The sequence below is a fragment of the Phyllobates terribilis genome, unplaced genomic scaffold (assembly GCF_046119375.1).
Source record: "Phyllobates terribilis strain yellow unplaced genomic scaffold, ASM4611937v1 Scaffold_7__3_contigs__length_470593459, whole genome shotgun sequence".
Lineage (NCBI taxonomy): Eukaryota > Metazoa > Chordata > Amphibia > Anura > Dendrobatidae > Phyllobates > Phyllobates terribilis.
Window position 1 is genome coordinate 185739863 of NW_027362767.1, and position 18891 is coordinate 185758753.

At 47.2% G+C, this 18891-nt stretch overlaps 1 protein-coding gene across 1 annotated transcript in view; it reads left to right on the top strand.

Moving 5' to 3' along the window:
• LOC141154118 (uncharacterized) overlaps positions 1–18891 on the top strand; it is a 264105-nt gene that overhangs the window by 169224 nt on the left and 75990 nt on the right. The window contains exons 4-6 of the mRNA XM_073639591.1: positions 2136–2282; positions 4176–4217; positions 9004–9088. Of these exons, the coding sequence (XP_073495692.1) occupies positions 2136–2282; positions 4176–4217; positions 9004–9088 (274 nt within the window). The remainder of the gene's footprint in view (positions 1–2135; positions 2283–4175; positions 4218–9003; positions 9089–18891) is intronic.

Sequence of the window (18891 nt, forward strand, 5' to 3'; positions counted from 1 at the left end):
TGGGCGGCAAATTTAATCGCCGCTCTGCTGATTGGTCGCGGCCGGCCACCGCGACCAATCAGCGAGATGTCCGGCAAATTTAAACGCTGCTCTGCTGATTAATCGCGGCCGGCCACCACGACCAATCAGCGAGATGGCCCGCAAATTTAAACGACGCTCTGCTGATTGGTCGTGGTGGCCGGCCGACCGCAACCAATCAGCGAGATTGGCGCCAAACTTAAACAACGCTCTGCTGATTAGTCGCGGGCGCCGGCGACCGCTACCAATCAGCGATTTTGGCGCCAAATTTAAACACCGCTCTGCTCAGTGGTCCCGGCCGCCGGCCGGCCGAGACCAATCAGTGAGATTGCCGGCAAATTTAAACAAGTTCTCCGGTCCTCACTAACACAGTTCGCTGATTGGTCGCGGCCGCCACCCGTGAACAATCACCGATATTGCCGCCAAATTTAAACACCGTTTTGCTAATTAGTCGCGGTTGCCGGCCGCGACCAATCAGCGATTTTGGCGCCAAATTTAAACAACGTTCTGCTGATTGCGCCCGGTCGGCCGCATACATATTCTGGAATACCCGATGCATTAGAATCGGGCCACCATCTAGTTCAAAATATAAATTGATAAGCCAATTAACTATAATCTCCCACGCCTAATAAACATAAATTAATCAGTCACTGTGACTTTCCCCTCAATTCAATGCTAAGGCTATATGCACAGGTTGCATTTTTTTCACCATGGACTTGTTGAGGAAAATATACAATGTTTTAAATTTCAATCAAAATGAATGAAGTCCCTGAAGTCTCATGTACATCTGCAGCATGTCGATTATTGCAGCGTTTTTTTCAGCATATTTCACCCACACTAATGAGTGGGGAAAAATACGCAACAAAAATACATGTAAAAAAACCGGCAAAAATGCATATTATACACAGCGTTTTCCTGCCAACACATCAGAATTTCCAGCATAATTCTCTGTTGCAAATACTGAATGTGTGCACATAGCCTTGTCCTGTGTCCTCCACCCCCTATTTGTTGTAACTCCCTGATAGCATCAAAATGAATTAGGGCTTGGGAGAAGACGTTATCAGGGTCTTATAATGAACTGAAAGGTGGAAGAAGATGTTATCAGGTATCAAGCTAAATTTGGACCTGAACCCCCACCTGCATGTTGGTCAGATTATGGGCCCTTGTAGAGTTCTAGATCTTTTAAATACATATGTGTTTACCTCCTCATATATTGATGTCCCCCATCCTGACCTCTTTATATAATAATGTCCCCCATGCTGGGTTCCTTCCTGGTATAATTTCCCCCATCATTAGCCCTTTCCTGTATAATGTTCCGCATCCTGGGCTCTTTCTTGGTATAATATTTTCCATCCTGGGATCCTTGGTGTTTAATTTACCCAAACCTAGGCCCCTTCGTGGTATAATGTCCCCATTTCGTGCCCCTTCCTAGTATAATGTTTCCCATCCTGGGCTCCTTGGTATAATTTCCCCCAACCTGGGCTTCTTCATGGTATAATGTCCCCATTCCGTGCCCTTTCCAATAATAATCAGTGTGACAGTGCGATGATGTTCCTTCACGTGGTTTAGGAAGGATAGGTAGTCAATGTTAGTGCAATGAAAAACCCCTTAGAGGGCTTGTCAGTAGGATCAAGCGCTCTAAGCTTTTCATGTAGGCATGTAGGTCATAAGAAGCTGAAAAAAATGATACCTTGATACCTGTGATCCGATGTTTTATTCCAGAGAAAACCCACATTTGTCTTAATATGTAAATGAGCTGTTAAGATCATGTTAAGGGCCATACATAGATCTCCCTGAGAATCCGCCTCCGAAGATTATTATAAATAAAAGGGGGAGTTACCAGTGTGAGACAAGTAGATCAGGAGAGGAGTCTGTCAGTCATTACATGTCTCACACTGGTAATGTCCACTTTCATTTAAAATAATCTTGGGAAGCAGATCCTCAGGGAGATCTATGTGCAGCCTATAGATCCTAACAGTTCATTTAAATATTATGAAAAATGTGGATTTCTTCAGAATAAGATATCAGATCGCAGATAAAAAGGAAAACTGATCCTGTAACTAATCAATTCATTTCCATGTGATCCATGAATTTTGAGTCTCTTTTTTTCCTTCAAGGTCATCCAGCATGAAGCTTAAGAGACAAATTCGATTGAATGAGATGTGGCTCTCAACATTCCTCGGAGAAGTGTCTGAAAAAAAGCATTGGCCTGAAGACTCCTTCGTACTTGGCTGGCCCACGACAAGCTATGTGGTCACATTTAGGTACAGTCATTATATATATGGTATTATTATCTTCATTTAATTTGCTTGCAAGGAAAAAACACAAAAGAGAATGAAACAAAAATCAAATCATTGATCATTTCACACAAAACTCCAAAAAAGGGCCGGACAAAAGTATTGGCACCCTCAGCCTAATACTTGGTTGCACAACCTTTAGCCAAAATAACTGCGAACAACCGCTTCCAGTAACCATCAATGAGTTTCTTACAATGCTCTGCTGGAATTGTAGACCATTCTTCTTTGGCAAACTGCTCCAGGTCCCTGATATTTGAAGGGTGCCTTCTCCAAACTGCCATTTTGAGATCTCTCCACAGGTGTTCTATGGGATTCAGGTCTGGACTCATTGCTGGCCACCTTAGAAGTCTCCAGTGCTTTCTCTCAAACCATTTTATAGTGCTTTTGGAAGTGTGTTTTGGGTCATTGTCCTGCTGGAAGACCCATGACCTCTGAGGGAGACCCAGCTTTCTCACACTGGGCCCTACATTATGCTGCAAAATTTGTTGGTAGTCTTCAGACTTCATAAGCCATGCACACGGTCAAGCAGTCCAGTGCCAGAGGCAGCAAAGCAACCCCAAAACATCAGGGAACCTCCGCCATGTTTGACTGTAGGGACCGTGTTCTTTTCTTTGAATGCCTCTTTTTTTTTCCTGTACACTCTATGTTGATGCTTTTTCCCAAAAAGCTCTACTTCTGTCTCATCTGACCAGAGAACATTCTTCCAAAACGTTTTAGGCTTTCTCAGGTAAGTTTTGGCAAACTCCAGCCTGGCTTTTTTATGTCTCGGGGTAAGAAGTGGGGTCTTCCTGGGTATCCTACCATACAGTCCCTTTTCATTCAGACGCCGACGGATAGTACGGGTTGACACTGTTGTACCCTCGGACTGCAGGGCAGCTTGAACTTGTTTGGATGTTAGTCGAGGTTCTTTATCCACCATCTTGCGTTGAAATCTCTCGTCAATTTTTCTTTTCCGTCCACATCTAGGGAGGTTAGCCACAGTGCCATGGGCTTTACACTTCTTGATGATACTGCGCACGGAAGACACAGGAACATTCAGGTCTTTGGAGATGGACTTGTAGCCTTGAGATTGCTCATGCTTCCTCACAATTTGGTTTCTCAAGTCCTCAGACAGTTCTTTGGTCTTCTTTCTTTTCTCCATGCTCAATGTGGTACACACAAGGACACAGGACAGAGGTTGAGTCAACTTTAATCCATGTTAACTGGCTGCAAGTGTGATTTAGTTATTGCCAACACCTGTTAGGTGCCACAGGTAAGTTACAGGTGCTGTTAATTACACCAATTAGAGAAGCATCACATGATTTTTCAAACAGTGCCAATACTTTTGTCCACCCCCTTTTTTAGGTTTGGTGTGGAATTGTATCCAATTTGGCTTTAGGACAATTCTTTTTGTGTTTTTTCATTGAAGACAAATTAAATGAAGATAATAAAACCAAAGAATTTGTGATTGCAATCATTTTCAGGAAGAAACTGAGTATTATCTGACAGAATTGCAGGGGTGCCAATACTTTTGGCCAGCACTGTATGTACATGTGACTCTGGAGTGTCTTCCATTGCAGGATTGTTTATTCTTCTCTATTAACAAACAGTATATAAGGTAATTCTCCTCCATGTAGACCCCGGAGACTAAATGAATAAGACACAATGTTCAGGTCAATGAAGATAAAGACAAAAAGAAATTTGGGGAGAAGTGAGATTTTGTCATCAGGAGAAGGAAACCTGGACTGGACATGGTTCAGAATAGAAGCAGGAAGGGCCATTTGCTTATGTTGTGGATGGGAGGAAGGAATCGGGTCATGGCTGTAAATGGGATAAAAGCCGTAGTTATTTCATTGCATTCTGCATTGTTTTCTGTTGTAGTTCCTCTGAGACAAAGGAGAAGTGGCTCTCAACTCTGCGCTGGTAAGATCTCACTTCATCTTAACCCCTTCATTGCCAGGAAGAACCACATCTATTTATTAGGTGGATTATAGATTTATGGAACTTTTTTTCTGCTATAACTGTGTTCTTCTTACAGATAGATTTCTGGTGCTCAATAATGAGTAATGATAGTAACATAGTAACATAGTTTTTAAGGTTGAAGGAAGACTAAGTCCATCTAGTTCACCCCATAGCCTAACATGTTGATCCAGAGGAAGGCAAAAAAAAACATGTGGCAAACACTAAGCTCCACATCGGGGAGAAAAATTCCTTCCCGACTCCATACGACAATCAGACTAGTTCCCTGGATCAACGCCCTATCAAGGAATCTAGTATCTATAACCTGTAATATTATACTTTTCAGGAAAGGCATCCAGGCCCTTCTTAAATGTTAGTAGTGAATCCCTCATTACACATCATGCGGCAGAGAGCTCCATAGTCTCACTGCTCTTACAGTAAAGAATCCGCGTCTGTGATTATGATTAAACCTTCTTTCCTCCAGACGTAGAAGATGCCCCCTTGTCCCCGTCTCAGGCCTCAGAGTAAAAAGATCAGTAAAAAGGTCTTTGTACTGTCCCCTCATATACTTGTATATAGTAATAAGATCCCCCCTAAGCCTTCGTTTTTCCACAGTAAATAACCCCAAGTGTAATAACCTGTCTTGGTATTGCAGACCCCCCAGTCCTCTAATAACCTGTCTTGGTATTGCAGACCCCCCCGTCGTCTAATAACTCGTCTTGGTATTGCAGACCCCCCAGTCCTCTAATAACCCATCTTGGTATTGCAGACCCCCCAGTCCTCTAATAACCTGTCTTGGTATTGCAGACCCCCCAGTCCTCTAATAACCTGTCTTGGTATTGCAGACCCCCCAGTCCTCTAATAACCTGTCTTGGTATTGCAGACCCCCCAGTCCTCTAATAACCTGTCTTGGTATTGCAGACCCCCCAGTCCTCTAATAACCTGTCTTGGTATTGCAGACCCCCCAGTCCTCTAATAACCTGTCTTGGTATTGCAGACCCCCCCCCCCGTCCTCTAATAACCTGTCTTGGTATTGCAGACCTCCCCGTCCTCTAATAACCTGTCTTGGTATTGCAGACCCCCCAGTCCTCTAATAACCTGTCTTGGTATTGCAGACCCCCCAGTCCTCTAATAACCTGTCTTGGTATTGCAGACCCCCCAGTCCTCTAATAACCTGTCTTGGTATTGCAGACCCCCCAGTCCTCTAATAACCTGTCTTGGTATCGCAGACCCCCCAGTCCTCTAATAACCTGTCCTGGTATTGCAGACCCCCCCGTCATCTAATAACTCGTCTTGGTATTGCAGACCCCCCAGTCCTCTAATAACCCGTCTTGGTATTGCAGACCCCCTAGTACTCTAATAACCTGTCTTGGTATTGCAGACCCCCCAGTCCTCTAATAACCTGTCTTGGTATTGCAGACCCCCCAGTCCTCTAATAACCTGTCTTGGTATTGCAGACCCCCCCCCGTCCTCTAATAACCTGTCTTGGTATTGCAGAGCCCCCAGTCCTCTAATAACCTGTCTTGGTATTGCAGACCCCCCCGTCCTCTAATAACCTGTCTTGGTATTGCAGACCCCCCAGTCCTCTAATAACCTGTCTTGGTATTGCAGACCCCCCAGTCCTCTAATAACCTGTCTTGGTATTGCAGACCCCCCAGTCCTCTAATAACCTGTCTTGGTATTGCAGACCCCCCAGTCCTCTAATAACCTGTCTTGGTATTGCAGACCCCCCAGTCCTCTAATAACCTTGGTCGCTCTTCTCTGCACCCTCTCTAGTTCAGCTATGTCTTTCTTATACACCGGAGACCAGAACTGTACACAGTATTCTAAGTGTGGTCGCACTAGTGACTTGTATAGAGGTAAAATTATCTTCTCCTCATGAGCATCTATGCCTCTTTTAATGCATCCAATTATTTTATTTGCCTTTGCAGCAGCTGCCTGACACTGGCCACCAAACGTGAGCTTGTCGTCCACCAATACACCCAGGTCTTTTTCAGTGACAGTTTTGCCCAGTGTTTTACAATTAAGCATATAATTATACATTTTATTTCCTCTGCCCAAGTGCATTACCTTACATTTATCCCCATTAAAGCTCATTTGCCATTTATCAGCCCAAGCTTCTAGTTTACATAGATCCTCCTGTAATATAAAATTGTCCACCTCTGTATTGATTACCCTGCAGAGTTTAGTGTCATCTGCAAATATTGAAATATTACTCTGTATGCCCCCTACAAGGTTATTAATAAATATGTTAAAAAGAAGGGGGCCCAATACTGACCCCTGTGGTATCCCACTGTTAACTGAGACCCAGTCTGAGTGTTTTCCATTAATAACCACCCTTTGTTTCATATCACTGAGCCAGTTCTTAACCCACTTACATATATTTTCCCCTATCCCCATTGTTCTTATTTTATGTATCAACCTTTTATGTGGAACCGTATCAAAAGCTTTTGAAAAGTCCATATACACAACATCCACTGCATTTCCTTGGTCCAGTCTGGAACTTGCCTCCTCATAAAAGCTGATCAGATTAGTTTGACAGGAACGGTCCCTCATAAACCCATGTTGATATTGGGTCATGAGGCTATTCTTCTTCAGATACTCTAGTATAGCATCTCTTAGGAAACCCTCCAGGATTTTACCCACAGTAGAGGTTAAGCTTACCGGCCTAGAATTTCCAAGTTCGTCTTTTGTCCCCTTTTTGAATATTGGCACCACATTTGCTATACGCCAGTCCTGGGGTACAGACCCTGTTATTATGGAATCTTTAAAGATTAAAAATAATGGTCTATCTATGATGTTACTTAATTCCTGCAGTACTCGCGGGTGTATCCCATCCGGGTCCAGGGATTTGTCACCTTTAGTGGTTTTTAGACGCCGCCGTACTTCCTGCTGGGTTAAGCAAGTGACATTTAATGGAGAATTTTTGTTATCACTGATCATGTTTTCTGTCATGCGATTTTCTTGTGTAAATACTGTTGAAAAAAAAATCATTTAGCATATCGGCTTTTTCCTCATCCTCATCCACCATTTCACCCAGACTATTTTTAAGGGGCCAACACTATCATTTTTTAGTTTTTTACTATTTATGTAGTTAAAGAATATTTTGGGGTTATTTTTACTTTCTCTGGCAATGATTCTCTCTGCCTCAATCTTTGCTGCCTTGATTTGGTTTTTACAGAATTTATGTAATTTTCTGTATTTATTTAATGCCTCGTCACTACCTACTTGCTTTAGTTCTCTAAATGCTTTCTTTTTGTCACTTATTGCGCCCCTTACAGCTCTATTTAGCCATAGTGGTTTCCTCCTATTTCTAGCATGTTCATTCCCATAGGGTATATATTGTGCACAGGTCCTATTCAGGATGCTAATAAATGTCTCCCATTTGCTTTGTGTAGCTTTATGTCTCAGGATATCGTCCCAGTTTATTGCACTAAGATCATCTCTCAACCATTGGAAATTTGCCTTCCTGAAGTTTAGTGTCCTTGTAACCCCTCTACTACACATCTTATTAAAGGATAAATGAAAACTTATTGTTTTGTGATCACTATTACCCAAGTGACCCCCAACTCGTATATTTGATATGCGGTCTGGCCTGTTGGTTAATATTAGGTCTAGCAGTGCCCCCCTTCTTGTTGGGTCCTGAACCAGTTGTGAAAGGTAATTGTCTCTCATAGTTGTCAAAACCTATTACCTTTGCTTGAACTCCAGGTTTCTGTTCCCCAATGTATTTCAGGGTAGTTGAAGTCCCCCATAATAATGACTTCTCCTTGAGTCGCTGCTTCATCTATTTGCTTTATAAGGATATTCTCCACTACTTCCATTATTTTTGGAGACTTATAACAAACCCCTATCAGTAATTTATTATTTTTTCCCCCTCCCTTTATCTCCACCCGCAGGGACTCTACATTTCCATTAGATTCACATATATTCTCACGCAAGATGGGTTTTAAGGATGATTTTACATATAAACACCCCCCCCCCTCGCTTGTTTGTACGGTCATTTCTGAACAGACTATAGCCCTGTAAATTAACTGCCCAGTCATGGCTCTCGTCCAGCCACGTCGCAGATATCCCTACCATGTCATAATTAATTTTCCCACAAAATTATTTCTAATTCCTGCATTTTATTGGTAAGGCTTCTAATCTGTCGTGGCCCTACAGATTAGAATAGATTTTGTCAGGACCGCCCGACCATCTAATATCTATAGGAGTACCCCAACTTCCACTGTCAGGTGTTGGGGGAAGGCGAGGTGGCAGTACAACTGATTTGAAATCGATATAATGTTTTTATATTTTTACTTGATAATTGCTAATTAAAGGGAATCTGTCAGCAGGTTTTTGATGTTAGGGGCTGAGATCCTGATTGCAGTGATATGTCACTTATTAGGCTGCTTTTTCAATACAATGAATGTTTTATCAGCAGGAGATTATCACTACAGGACTACAGCTTATGTGCATCCTTGTTCAACTCCGTCCCCAGCAGTGATTAGCAGCTCACTGTCACTATGTAATGTACACAGAAAGCTGTGGTGCTGGTGGTGTCAGCTTTCTGAGCTCTGCTACATCTACATCTAAAAACGAATTGTATTACAATGGCTGCACCCAGTGAACTAAGTGACACCTCATTGGAATCAGGATCTCTGCCCCTATATCATGCTGCTCTGAGATGAGGTAACAAAAACCTGGAGACAGATACCCTAAAAATAACTGACTATTGTTGTCATGACTTAGATTTTTTTATTTCCAGGCATATTAATGAGATGAAGAAAGATGAATACCCCAGGAAAATCTCTATTAGTGTTTTGTACCTGGATGCAGACGAGTTCATGTCTGTGAGTAGTGATTATTGTTTATTCCTAGGTGTGGGAATCATTTGTGTTAGGGCTCATTCACACATCAGTTCTTCTTGTACATGTACTATCACGTATCAGGTGCCTTTCATGGGTAGCACCTGTACATATGATAGTTTATGGGGTACTTTACATGTCCATTTTTGTCTTCAGACTGAGTGATCCGCACAAAAACACAGAGACTTTTCCGATATTGATCCGAGTGTCGGATCAAAACTCATCAGTGCAAGTCTATGGATCCGTCAAAAAAAATGGAGCGCACTCAGATGCCATCCATGTGCTGTTGGCTTTTCATGGACTGTTTGACCATGTGCTGTTGGCTTTTCATGGACTGTTTGACCATGTGCTGTTGGCTTTTCATGGACTGTTTGACCATGTGCTGTTGGCTTTTCATGGACTGTTTGACCATGTGCTGTTGGCTTTTCATGGACTGTTTGACCATGTGCTGTTGGCTTTTCATGGACTGTTTGACCATGTGCTGTTGGCTTTTCATGGACTGTTTGACCATGTGCTGTTGGCTTTTCATGGACTGTTTGACCATGTGCTGTTGGCTTTTCATGGACTGTTTGACCATGTGCTGTTGGCTTTTCATGGACTGTTTGACCATGTGCTGTTGGCTTTTCATGGACTGTTTGACCATGTGCTGTTGGCTTTTCATGGACTGTTTGACAGGTGAAGCCTGGGAAACCTTTATCATAACTTTCTTTTTTAATCCAAGAAAAACTGATAAAACTCTGACCAAACTTTTATCAAACTTAAAAAGCACTAATGAGACTTGGATCTTTATGAAGAAACTCACTGACTTGTGAATGAGGCCTTATTCAGGGAGATCTCTCAATGCCACCTGCAGGGTGGTATTGGCACAATGTGCTAGGCATGTTAGATACTCCACCTCCTTACCTTAACCTATACAAGTGTTGCACCAAAAAATGGTGTCGATCTGTAATAATTTTTGTTTCTTTAAGGGCAGGTGCAGATGGTCGAAGAGTCTCTCATCCGAGAGAATCGGGTCAATCATGCAAATGACACTGACAATGTGCTTGATTCTCCATTCTGTGATGCCGCGGAAATTGGACTGCACTCAGATGTCATCCGAGTTAGGCCGATGGTTTCCATGCACTCATTGACTTGCATGGCCGATTGCCATCCTAATATCCAATTAAACTTGGGCATGCAGCAATTTGTTGAACAAGGAAAAAATTTGACATGTGCTCAGTGCCATAGAAAAACATTGGTCCGAGTGTGATCGCACTCAGACCGAAAATATGGTCGTCTACACCTGCCCTGAAACAAATCATTTCTATTGTATAAACTACAACTTTTTTTAACTTTCATGCAAATATTGCAAAGAACATTGACATAATAGTACATTTTACGACTGCCTTTTTTGGACACTTTCTCAACACAGCCAACATCTGAAAAAAATCTAAAAAAATCAAAATGTAAAATAAATTACAGTGTCAGTGCTCACCTTGTACCAAAAGCAGAAATAGCCTTAATGCTTAAAGGGAATCTGTCAGCGGGTTTTTGCTACCTCATATGAGAACAGCATGATGTAAGCAAAGAGAAGATTAATCCAATGCTGTATCACTTAGATCACTGGGTGCAGCCGTTCTGACACAATGAGAGCTTTTAGATTTAGAATGAAGCAGAGCTGAGGAAGCTGCCCCCGCCCACACCGGGCTCTCCATGTACAAAGGCCATGGACAGTGAGGTGCCTATCACAGGAGGGGGCGTATTGGACCAGTGAGGTGCCTATCACAGGAGGGGGCATGTTGGACCAGTGAGGTGCCTATCACAGGAGGGGGCGTGTTGGACCAGTGAGGTGCCTATCACAGGAGGGGACGTGTTGGACCAGTGAGGTACCTATCACAGGAGGGGGCGTGTTGGACCAGTGAGGTGCCTATCACAGGAGGGGACGTGTTGGACCAGTGAGGTACCTATCACAGGAGGGGGCGTGTTGGACCAGTGAGGTGCCTATCACAGGAGGGGGCGTGTTGGACCAGTGAGGTGCCTATCACAGGAGGGGGCGTGTTGGACCAGTGAGGTGCCTATCACAGGAGGGGGCGTGTTGGACCAGTGAGGTACCTATCACAGGAGGGGGCTTGTTGGACCAGTGAGGTACCTATCACAGGAGGGGGCGTGTTGGACCAGTGAGGTGCCTATCACAGGAGGGGGCGTGTTGGACCAGTGAGGTGCTTATCACAGGAGGGGGCGAGTTGGACCAGTGAGGTGCCTATCACAGGAGGGGGCGTGTTGGACCAGTGAGGTGCCTATCACAGGAGGGGGCGTGTTGGACCAGTGAGGTGCCTATCACTGGAGGGGGCGTGTTGGACCAGTGAGGTGCCTATCACAGGAGGGGGCGTGTTGGACTAGTGAGGTGCCTATCACAGGAGGGGGCGTGTTGGACCAGTGAGGTGCCTATCACAGGAGGGGGCGTGTTGGACCAGTGAGGTGCCTATCACAGGAGGGGGCGTGTTGGACCAGTGAGGTGCCTATCACAGGAGGGGGCGTGTTGGACTAGTGAGGTGCCTGTCTCAGGAGGGGGCGTGTTGGACCAGTGAGATGCCTATCACAGGTGGGGCGTGTTGGACCAGTGAGGTGCCTATCACAGGAGGGGGCGTGTTGGACCAGTGAGGTGCCTATCACAGGAGGGGGTGTGTTGGACCAGTGAGGTGCCTATCACAGGAGGGGACGTGTTGGACCAGTGAGGTGCCTATCACAGGTGGGGCGTGTTGGACCAGTGAGGTGCCTATCACAGGAGGGGGCGTGTTGGACCAGTGAGGTGCCTATCACAGGAGGGGGCGTGTTGGACCAGTGAGGTGCCTATCACAGGAGGGGGCGTGTTGGACCAGTGACGTGTCTATCACAGGAGAGGGCATGTTGGACCAGTGAGATGCCTATCACAGGAGGGGGCGTGTTGGACCAGTGAGGTGCCTATCACAGGAGGGGGCGTGTTGGACCAGTGAGGTGCCTATCACAGGAGGGGGCGTGTTGGACCAGTGAGGTGCCTATCACAGGTGGGGCGTGTTGGACCAGTGAGGTGCCTATCACAGGAGGGGGCGTGTTGGACCAGTGAGGTGCCTATCACAGGTGGGGCGTGTTGGACCAGTGAGGTGCCTATCACAGGAGGGGGTGTGTTGGACCAGTGAGGTGCCTATCACAGGAGGGGGCTTGTTGGACCAGTGAGGTGCCTATCACAGGAGGGGGCGTGTTGGACCAGTCAGGTGCCTATCACAGGAGGGGGCGTGTTGGACCAGTGAGGTGCCTATCACAGGAGGGGCGTGTTGGACCAGTGAGGTGCCTATCACAGGAGGGGGCGTGTTGGACCAGTGAGGTGCCTATCACAGGAGGGGGCGTGTTGGACCAGTGAGGTGCCTATCACAGGAGGGGGCGTGTTGGACTAGTGAGGTGCCTATCTCAGGAGGGGGCGTGTTGGACCAGTGAGGTGCCTATCACAGGAGGGGACGTGTTGGACCAGTGAGGTGCCTATCACAGGTTGGGCGTGTTGGACCAGTGAGGTGCCTATCACAGGTGGGGCGTGTTGGACCAGTGAGGTGCCTATCACAGGTGGGGCGTGTTGGACCAGTGAGGTGCCTATCACAGGAGGGGGCGTGTTGGACTGATAGCAACACCGCAGAAGAAATGCTAGCACAGGCTTCCAGTATCCGTTGGCCGAGACCAATGTCATGTCCGAATACATCGAGGAGAATCTTACTAGGGAATTTATTCAGAAATCCTCCTCTCCGGCTAGAGCAGGATTCTTTTTCGTCAAGAAGAAGGATGGCTCTCTTCGCCCTTGTATCGACTATAGGGGTCTAAATCAGATTACCATAAAAAACAAGTATCCTCGGCCTCTCATCTCCGAGTTGTTTGATCACCTCAAGGGTGCCAAGGTCTTTTCTAAACTCGATCTCCGTGGCGCATACAATCTGATCCGGATTCGCCAAGGAGACGAGTGGAAGACTACTTTCAACACTCGGGATGGCCACTACAAGTACCGTGTGATGCCCTTCGGACTCTGCAACGCACCAGCAGTCTTCCAGGAACTGGTGAATGACATCTTCCGAGATCTTCTATATACATGCGTGGTAGTGTACCTAGACGATATCCTGGTGTTCTCTTCGGATCTGCCCTCACATCGAAGAGACGTTCGACAGCTATTGCAGAGGCTCAGGAGGAATCGTCTGTATGCCAAATTCGAGAAATGTGTTTTCAAACAGACATCCCTTCCCTTTCTGGGGTACATAATCTCGGAGACCGGGCTCATGATGGATCCCAAGAAGGTGTCTGCTGTCCTAAAGTGGCCCCGACCTGGGGGGTTGAAGGCTATACAGCGGTTTCTGGGATTCGCTAATTATTATCGCCTGTTCATTCCTCATTTTTCCTCCCGGACTGTTCCCATCTCCGCCCTGACCCACAAAGGGGTCAATCCCAAGGAATGGACTCCCGAGGTGGAAGAAACCTTCGTGTCCTTGAAACAAGCCTTCTCTGCTGCTCCAGTGCTTCATCGCCCTGACTGTAACAAGCAGTTCTTCCTGGAGGTTGATGCCTCTTCCTCTGGGGCCAGGGCAGTTCTCACCCAGAAATCCTCGTCTGGACGAATGGTGACCTGCGGCTTCTTTTCCAAGCTCTTCTCGCCTTCAGAACACAACTATTCCATTGGAAATCTGGAACTGCTGACCATCAAACTGGCGCTGGTAGAGTGGCGGTTCCTACTGGAGGGGGCCCTGCATCCAGTGGTCATCTACACGGACCACAAGAATCTCGCCTACTTGCAGTCCACTCAACGGCTCAATCATTGTCAGGCCAGATGGTCCCAGTTTTTTGCCAGCTTCAATTTCGTTCTCCACTTCCAGCCGGGAGATAAGAATATCAAGGTAGACGCGCTCTCCATATCGTTTCTGTTGACTAACCAAGAGGAGGAGCCTCAACATATCATTGAGTCCTCCAAAATAATGACTGTTGCTCCGTTTGATCTGTCTCATCTTCCCCCTGGTAAAACTTTTGTGGCGGCTCTGGATAGGAAGAGGGTCCTGCTCTGGGGTCATTCATCTAAACTGGTAGGCCACGCCGTACAGAGGAAAACATCCCTGCTTATTTCCCGACATTATTGGTTGCCCCATGTTGCGGATTTCATTTCTGCCTGCTCTTCCTGCGCCCGCAACAAGACGCCTAGGCAACTTCCGACGGGTCGACTGCTTCCTTTACCCGTGCCTTCCGCTCTGTGGCAGCATATTGCGATGGATTTCATCATGGATCTTCCTGTATCGGCCGGATGTACTGTCATTTGGGTGGTTGCTGACCACTTCTCCAAGATGGCTCACTTCATTCCACTACCCGGTCTACCCTCTGCGCCAGAGCTTGCTAAAGTGTTCTTTCGGCACATCTTCCGTCTCCACAACCTACCTCTTCATATTGTCTCGAATAGAGGGGTCCAGTTTACTTCACGCTTCTGGAGAGCCATATGCAAGCTTCTAAAAGTTGCGTTAGACTTCTCTTCGGCTTATCATCCACAGTCTAATAGCCAGGTTGAGCGCATCAATTAGATCCTCACTAGCTTCCTTCGGCACTTTGTCAACGCCCACCATAGCAACTGGGTGGAACTCCTGCTTTGGGCCGAATATTCCTACAATAATCATGTGAGAGAGTCCTCTGCCAAGTTTCCGTTTTTTGTGGTATACGGTCAGCAATCCCAATATTCCGTTTCCTGTTTCCACTTCTGTTGATAATCCCACCGCGGAGTCTCTTGTTAAAGACTTTTCTGTGATCTGGGAGGACACTAAGTCTTCATTGCTACAGTCCTCTGAGTGGATGAAGAGACATGCAGACAGGAGACATCTGGATACGCTGATACTTCGTCCAGGGGACAAGGTTTGGTTATCATCCAAATATGTTCGCCTTAAGATACCCTTATACAAGTTGGGTCCGCGGTTCATCGGTCCTTTTGAAATTTTGAGTCAAATCAATCCGGTGGCATACAAGTTGAAACTCCCTGCCTCGTTACGGAAACCCAAGTCCTTTCATGTGTCTCTCCTCAAGCCTGTCGTCCTCAAGTCCTTCTCTGACGATTCGGGTAACATTCCTGCTCCGGTCTCCTCTGAGGACGTTTTTGAGGTAGAGAACATTCTGGCTACCAAGAGGATAAGAGGAAAGACTTTCTTTCTTGTGGATTGGAGGGGTTTGGTCCTGAGGAGAGATCTTGGGAGCCCAGGGAGAACATTTATGCTCCCCTTTTTCTGAAAAAAATTTCTTGCGGGCTTGAAGAAGAGGGGGAGGTACTGTAGCGTTGGCGTCTCTGCCTCCTGCCCGGCAGAGACGCTGTTCCCCTTACCGATGTGGCCCTAGTCCGGCATCTACTGCTCCTTCCTCCTGCTCCCACGCTGCGTCTGCCCGGGGTGCGCGCACTGCGCGCAGATCCCCGGGCACTGCTCTTAGAGCACGTGCGTGCTCCCTGTTTCTTAAAGGGGCTGCACGCTGTCCCAAAATGTCCCCGGCCAAAATGGAGGTGCCTGCGCATTGTTGTAGTTTGTTTTCTAAACACTCTCTCCAGCCCTCAGGTCCCAGTGCTTGCCCGCCAGCCTGTCTATCAGCCGTGCCCACCAGCCTGTCTATTATCCATGCCCGTCAGCCTGTCTATCAACCGTGCCCGGCAGCCTGTCTATCAGCCATGCCCGCCAGCCTGTCTATCAGCCGTGCCCGCCAGCCTGTCTATCAGCTGTGTCCGTCTGCTTGTCTATCAGCCGAGCCTGTCCGTCTTCCTGCACTACCTGCCTGCCTACCAGCTGTGCTCATTTCCCAGACCATCTGCCGTGCCTGTCCGCTTCGGCTGCCAGTCCCATGGGGGTCGCCTGCTCTCTCAAGGTTGGTCCCAGAGTGGCATCTGGACCACATTCCCTGTCCCTCCTTGGCTCACAGAGTCGACTAAGCCGCCGTGTAGCCAGGGTCAGTCCGGGTAGGCTCTTAGTCACGCCCCTCTGGTCCCTCCTTGCACCACGGCACAGTGGTTCCACCATCCGGACCCGTGACATGTGTAGTGCCCCAATACTTCTGTGCTTATAATGTGTAGTGCCCCAATACTTCTGTGCATATAATGTGTAGTGCCCCAATACTTCTGTGCATATAATGTGTAGTGCCCCAATACTTCTGTGCATATAATGTGTAGTGCCCCAATACTTCTGTGCTTATAATGTGTAATGCCCCAATACTTTTATGCATATAATGTGTAGTGCCCCAATACTTCTATGCATATAATGTGTAGTGCCCCAATACTTCTATGCATATCATGTGTAGTGCCCCAATACTTCTGTGCATATAATGTGTAGTGCCCCAATACTTCTATGCATATAATGTGTGGTGTCCCAATACTTCTGTGCATATAATGTGTAGTGCCCCAATACTTCTATGCATATAATGTGTAGTGCCCCAATACTTCTGTGCTTATAATGTGTAGTGCCCCAATACTTCTATGCATATAATGTGTAGTGCCCCAATACTTCTGTGCTTATAATGTGTAGTGCCCCAATACTTCTGTGCATATAATATGTAGTGCCCCAATACTTCTATGCATATAATGTGTAGTGCCCCAATACTTCTATGCATATAATGTGTAGTGCCCCAATACTTCTGTGCATATAATGTATAGTGCCCCAATACTTCTGTGCATATAATGTGTAGTGCCCCAATACTTCTGTGCATATAATGTGTAGTGCCCCAATACTTCTATGCATATAATGTATAGTGCCCCAATACTTCTATGCATATATCGTACTAGCTATTGAACCCGTTCTATGCCCGGGTGGCCAGCATTTTTATTGGTATATGGTCTCCCATGCTGGTATGTGCTATGTCCCCACCATCCTATCCTGGTGTGCATGGCACCCCTCATCCCCAATCCTGGTATGCATGGCACCCCTCATCCCTATCCTGGTGTGCATGGCACCCCTCACCCCCAATCCTGGTATGCGTGGCATCCCTCATCCACAATTCCGGTATGTATGGCACCCCTCATCCCCAATCCTGGTATGCATAGCACCCCTTATCCGAATCCTGGTATGCATGGCACCCCTCATCCCCAATCCCGGTATGTATGGCACCCCTCATCCCCAATCCTGGTATGCATGGCACCCCTCATCCCTATCAGGGTGTGCATGGCACCCCTCATCCTGGTATGCATGGCACCCCTCATCCCCAATTCCGGTATGTATGGCACCCCTCATCCACAATCCTGGTATGCATGGCAAACCTCATCCGAATCCTGGTATGCATGGCACCCCTCATCCCCAATCCTGGTTTGCATGGCACCCTTCATCTGAATTCTGGTATGTATGGCACCCCTCATTCCCAATCCCGGTATGCATGGTACCCCTCATCCCCATTCCCATTATGTATGGCACCCCTCATCCCCAATCCTGGTATGCATGGCACCCCTCATCCCCAATCCTGGTATGCATGGCTCCCTCATCCCTATCCTGGCATACATGGCACCCCTCATCCCCAATCCTGGTATGCATGGTCCCCTCACCGCCCAATCCTGGTATGCATGGTGCTCTCATCCTCCAATCCTGGTATGCATGGCCCCCCTCACCCCCCAATAATGGTATGTGTGGTACCTCTCATCCTGTTATGCATGGTCCCCTCACCCCCCGAATCCTGGTATGTGTGGTACCCCTCACCCCCCAATCCTGATATGCATGGTCCCCTTACCCACCAATCCTGGGTTGTGTGGTACCCCTCACCCCCAAATCCTGGTATGCATGGTCCCCTCACCCCCAATCCTGGTACGCGTGGTACCCCTCACTCCCCAATCCTGGTATGCATGGTCCCCTCATCCCCCAATCCTGGTATGTGTGGTACCCCTCATTCTGGTATGCATGATCCCCTCACCCCACAATCCTGGTATGCATGGTCCCCTCACCACACAATCCTGGTGTGTGTGGCCCCCTCACTCTCCAATCCTGGTATGTGTGCCCCCTCACCCTCCAATCCTGGTATGTGTAGCCCCCTCACCCCCCCTCCTGGTACGTGTGGCCCCCTCACCCCCCAATCCTGGTATGTGTGGCCCCCTCACCCCCCAATCCTGGTATGTGTGGCCCCCAATCCTGGTATGTATGGCACCTCTCATCCCTTTCACATTGTACACACATACAAAAAAATAAACACTTATACTCACCTTTCTTCCCTGTACTCCAGCGCTGCTGCGTCCTGTTCTGCCGGAGGTCTTGGGAAGAGTGCGGCGCCGGACCACCGCGCTGTCCAGCGCCATTTTGCTGAAGACACACTGCAAATGTGTCTTCAGAAAAATGGCGCTGGATAGCGCTATGCGCATGCGCCGATCCGATGCCTCACTCCTGCCCCGGTCTCCGGCGATGAGAGGCGCTGCAGCAACGCTCCTCCCGGTCAGGTAAGTACGGCGCCGTTGATCGCGGTATGCGTTCAGTGTCTACACATACTGCGATCTCCGGTACCATACGCTCCTCTTACCTGTAACGGCTCCATGCGTTCTTCTGTCTGGAGCCAGGCTGCGCGTCACGCTTGCGCAGTCTATAGAGGCTTCAGACAGACAAACATCCCCGGTTAGATTATAGATGCACATTGATGCTTGATCTTTTCTATACAATACAATAACTTACTAATTATTGCTGTTATAATCAGAGTTACATGTGCAGATATCACAGCATTTATCCAAACATCATAATTGTAAGCACCCGTCCTTGATTAACAATTCTGCATAGAATCGGAAATGGAGTCTCGCTTACAATAGATGGTAAAGGAGCCCCATATGG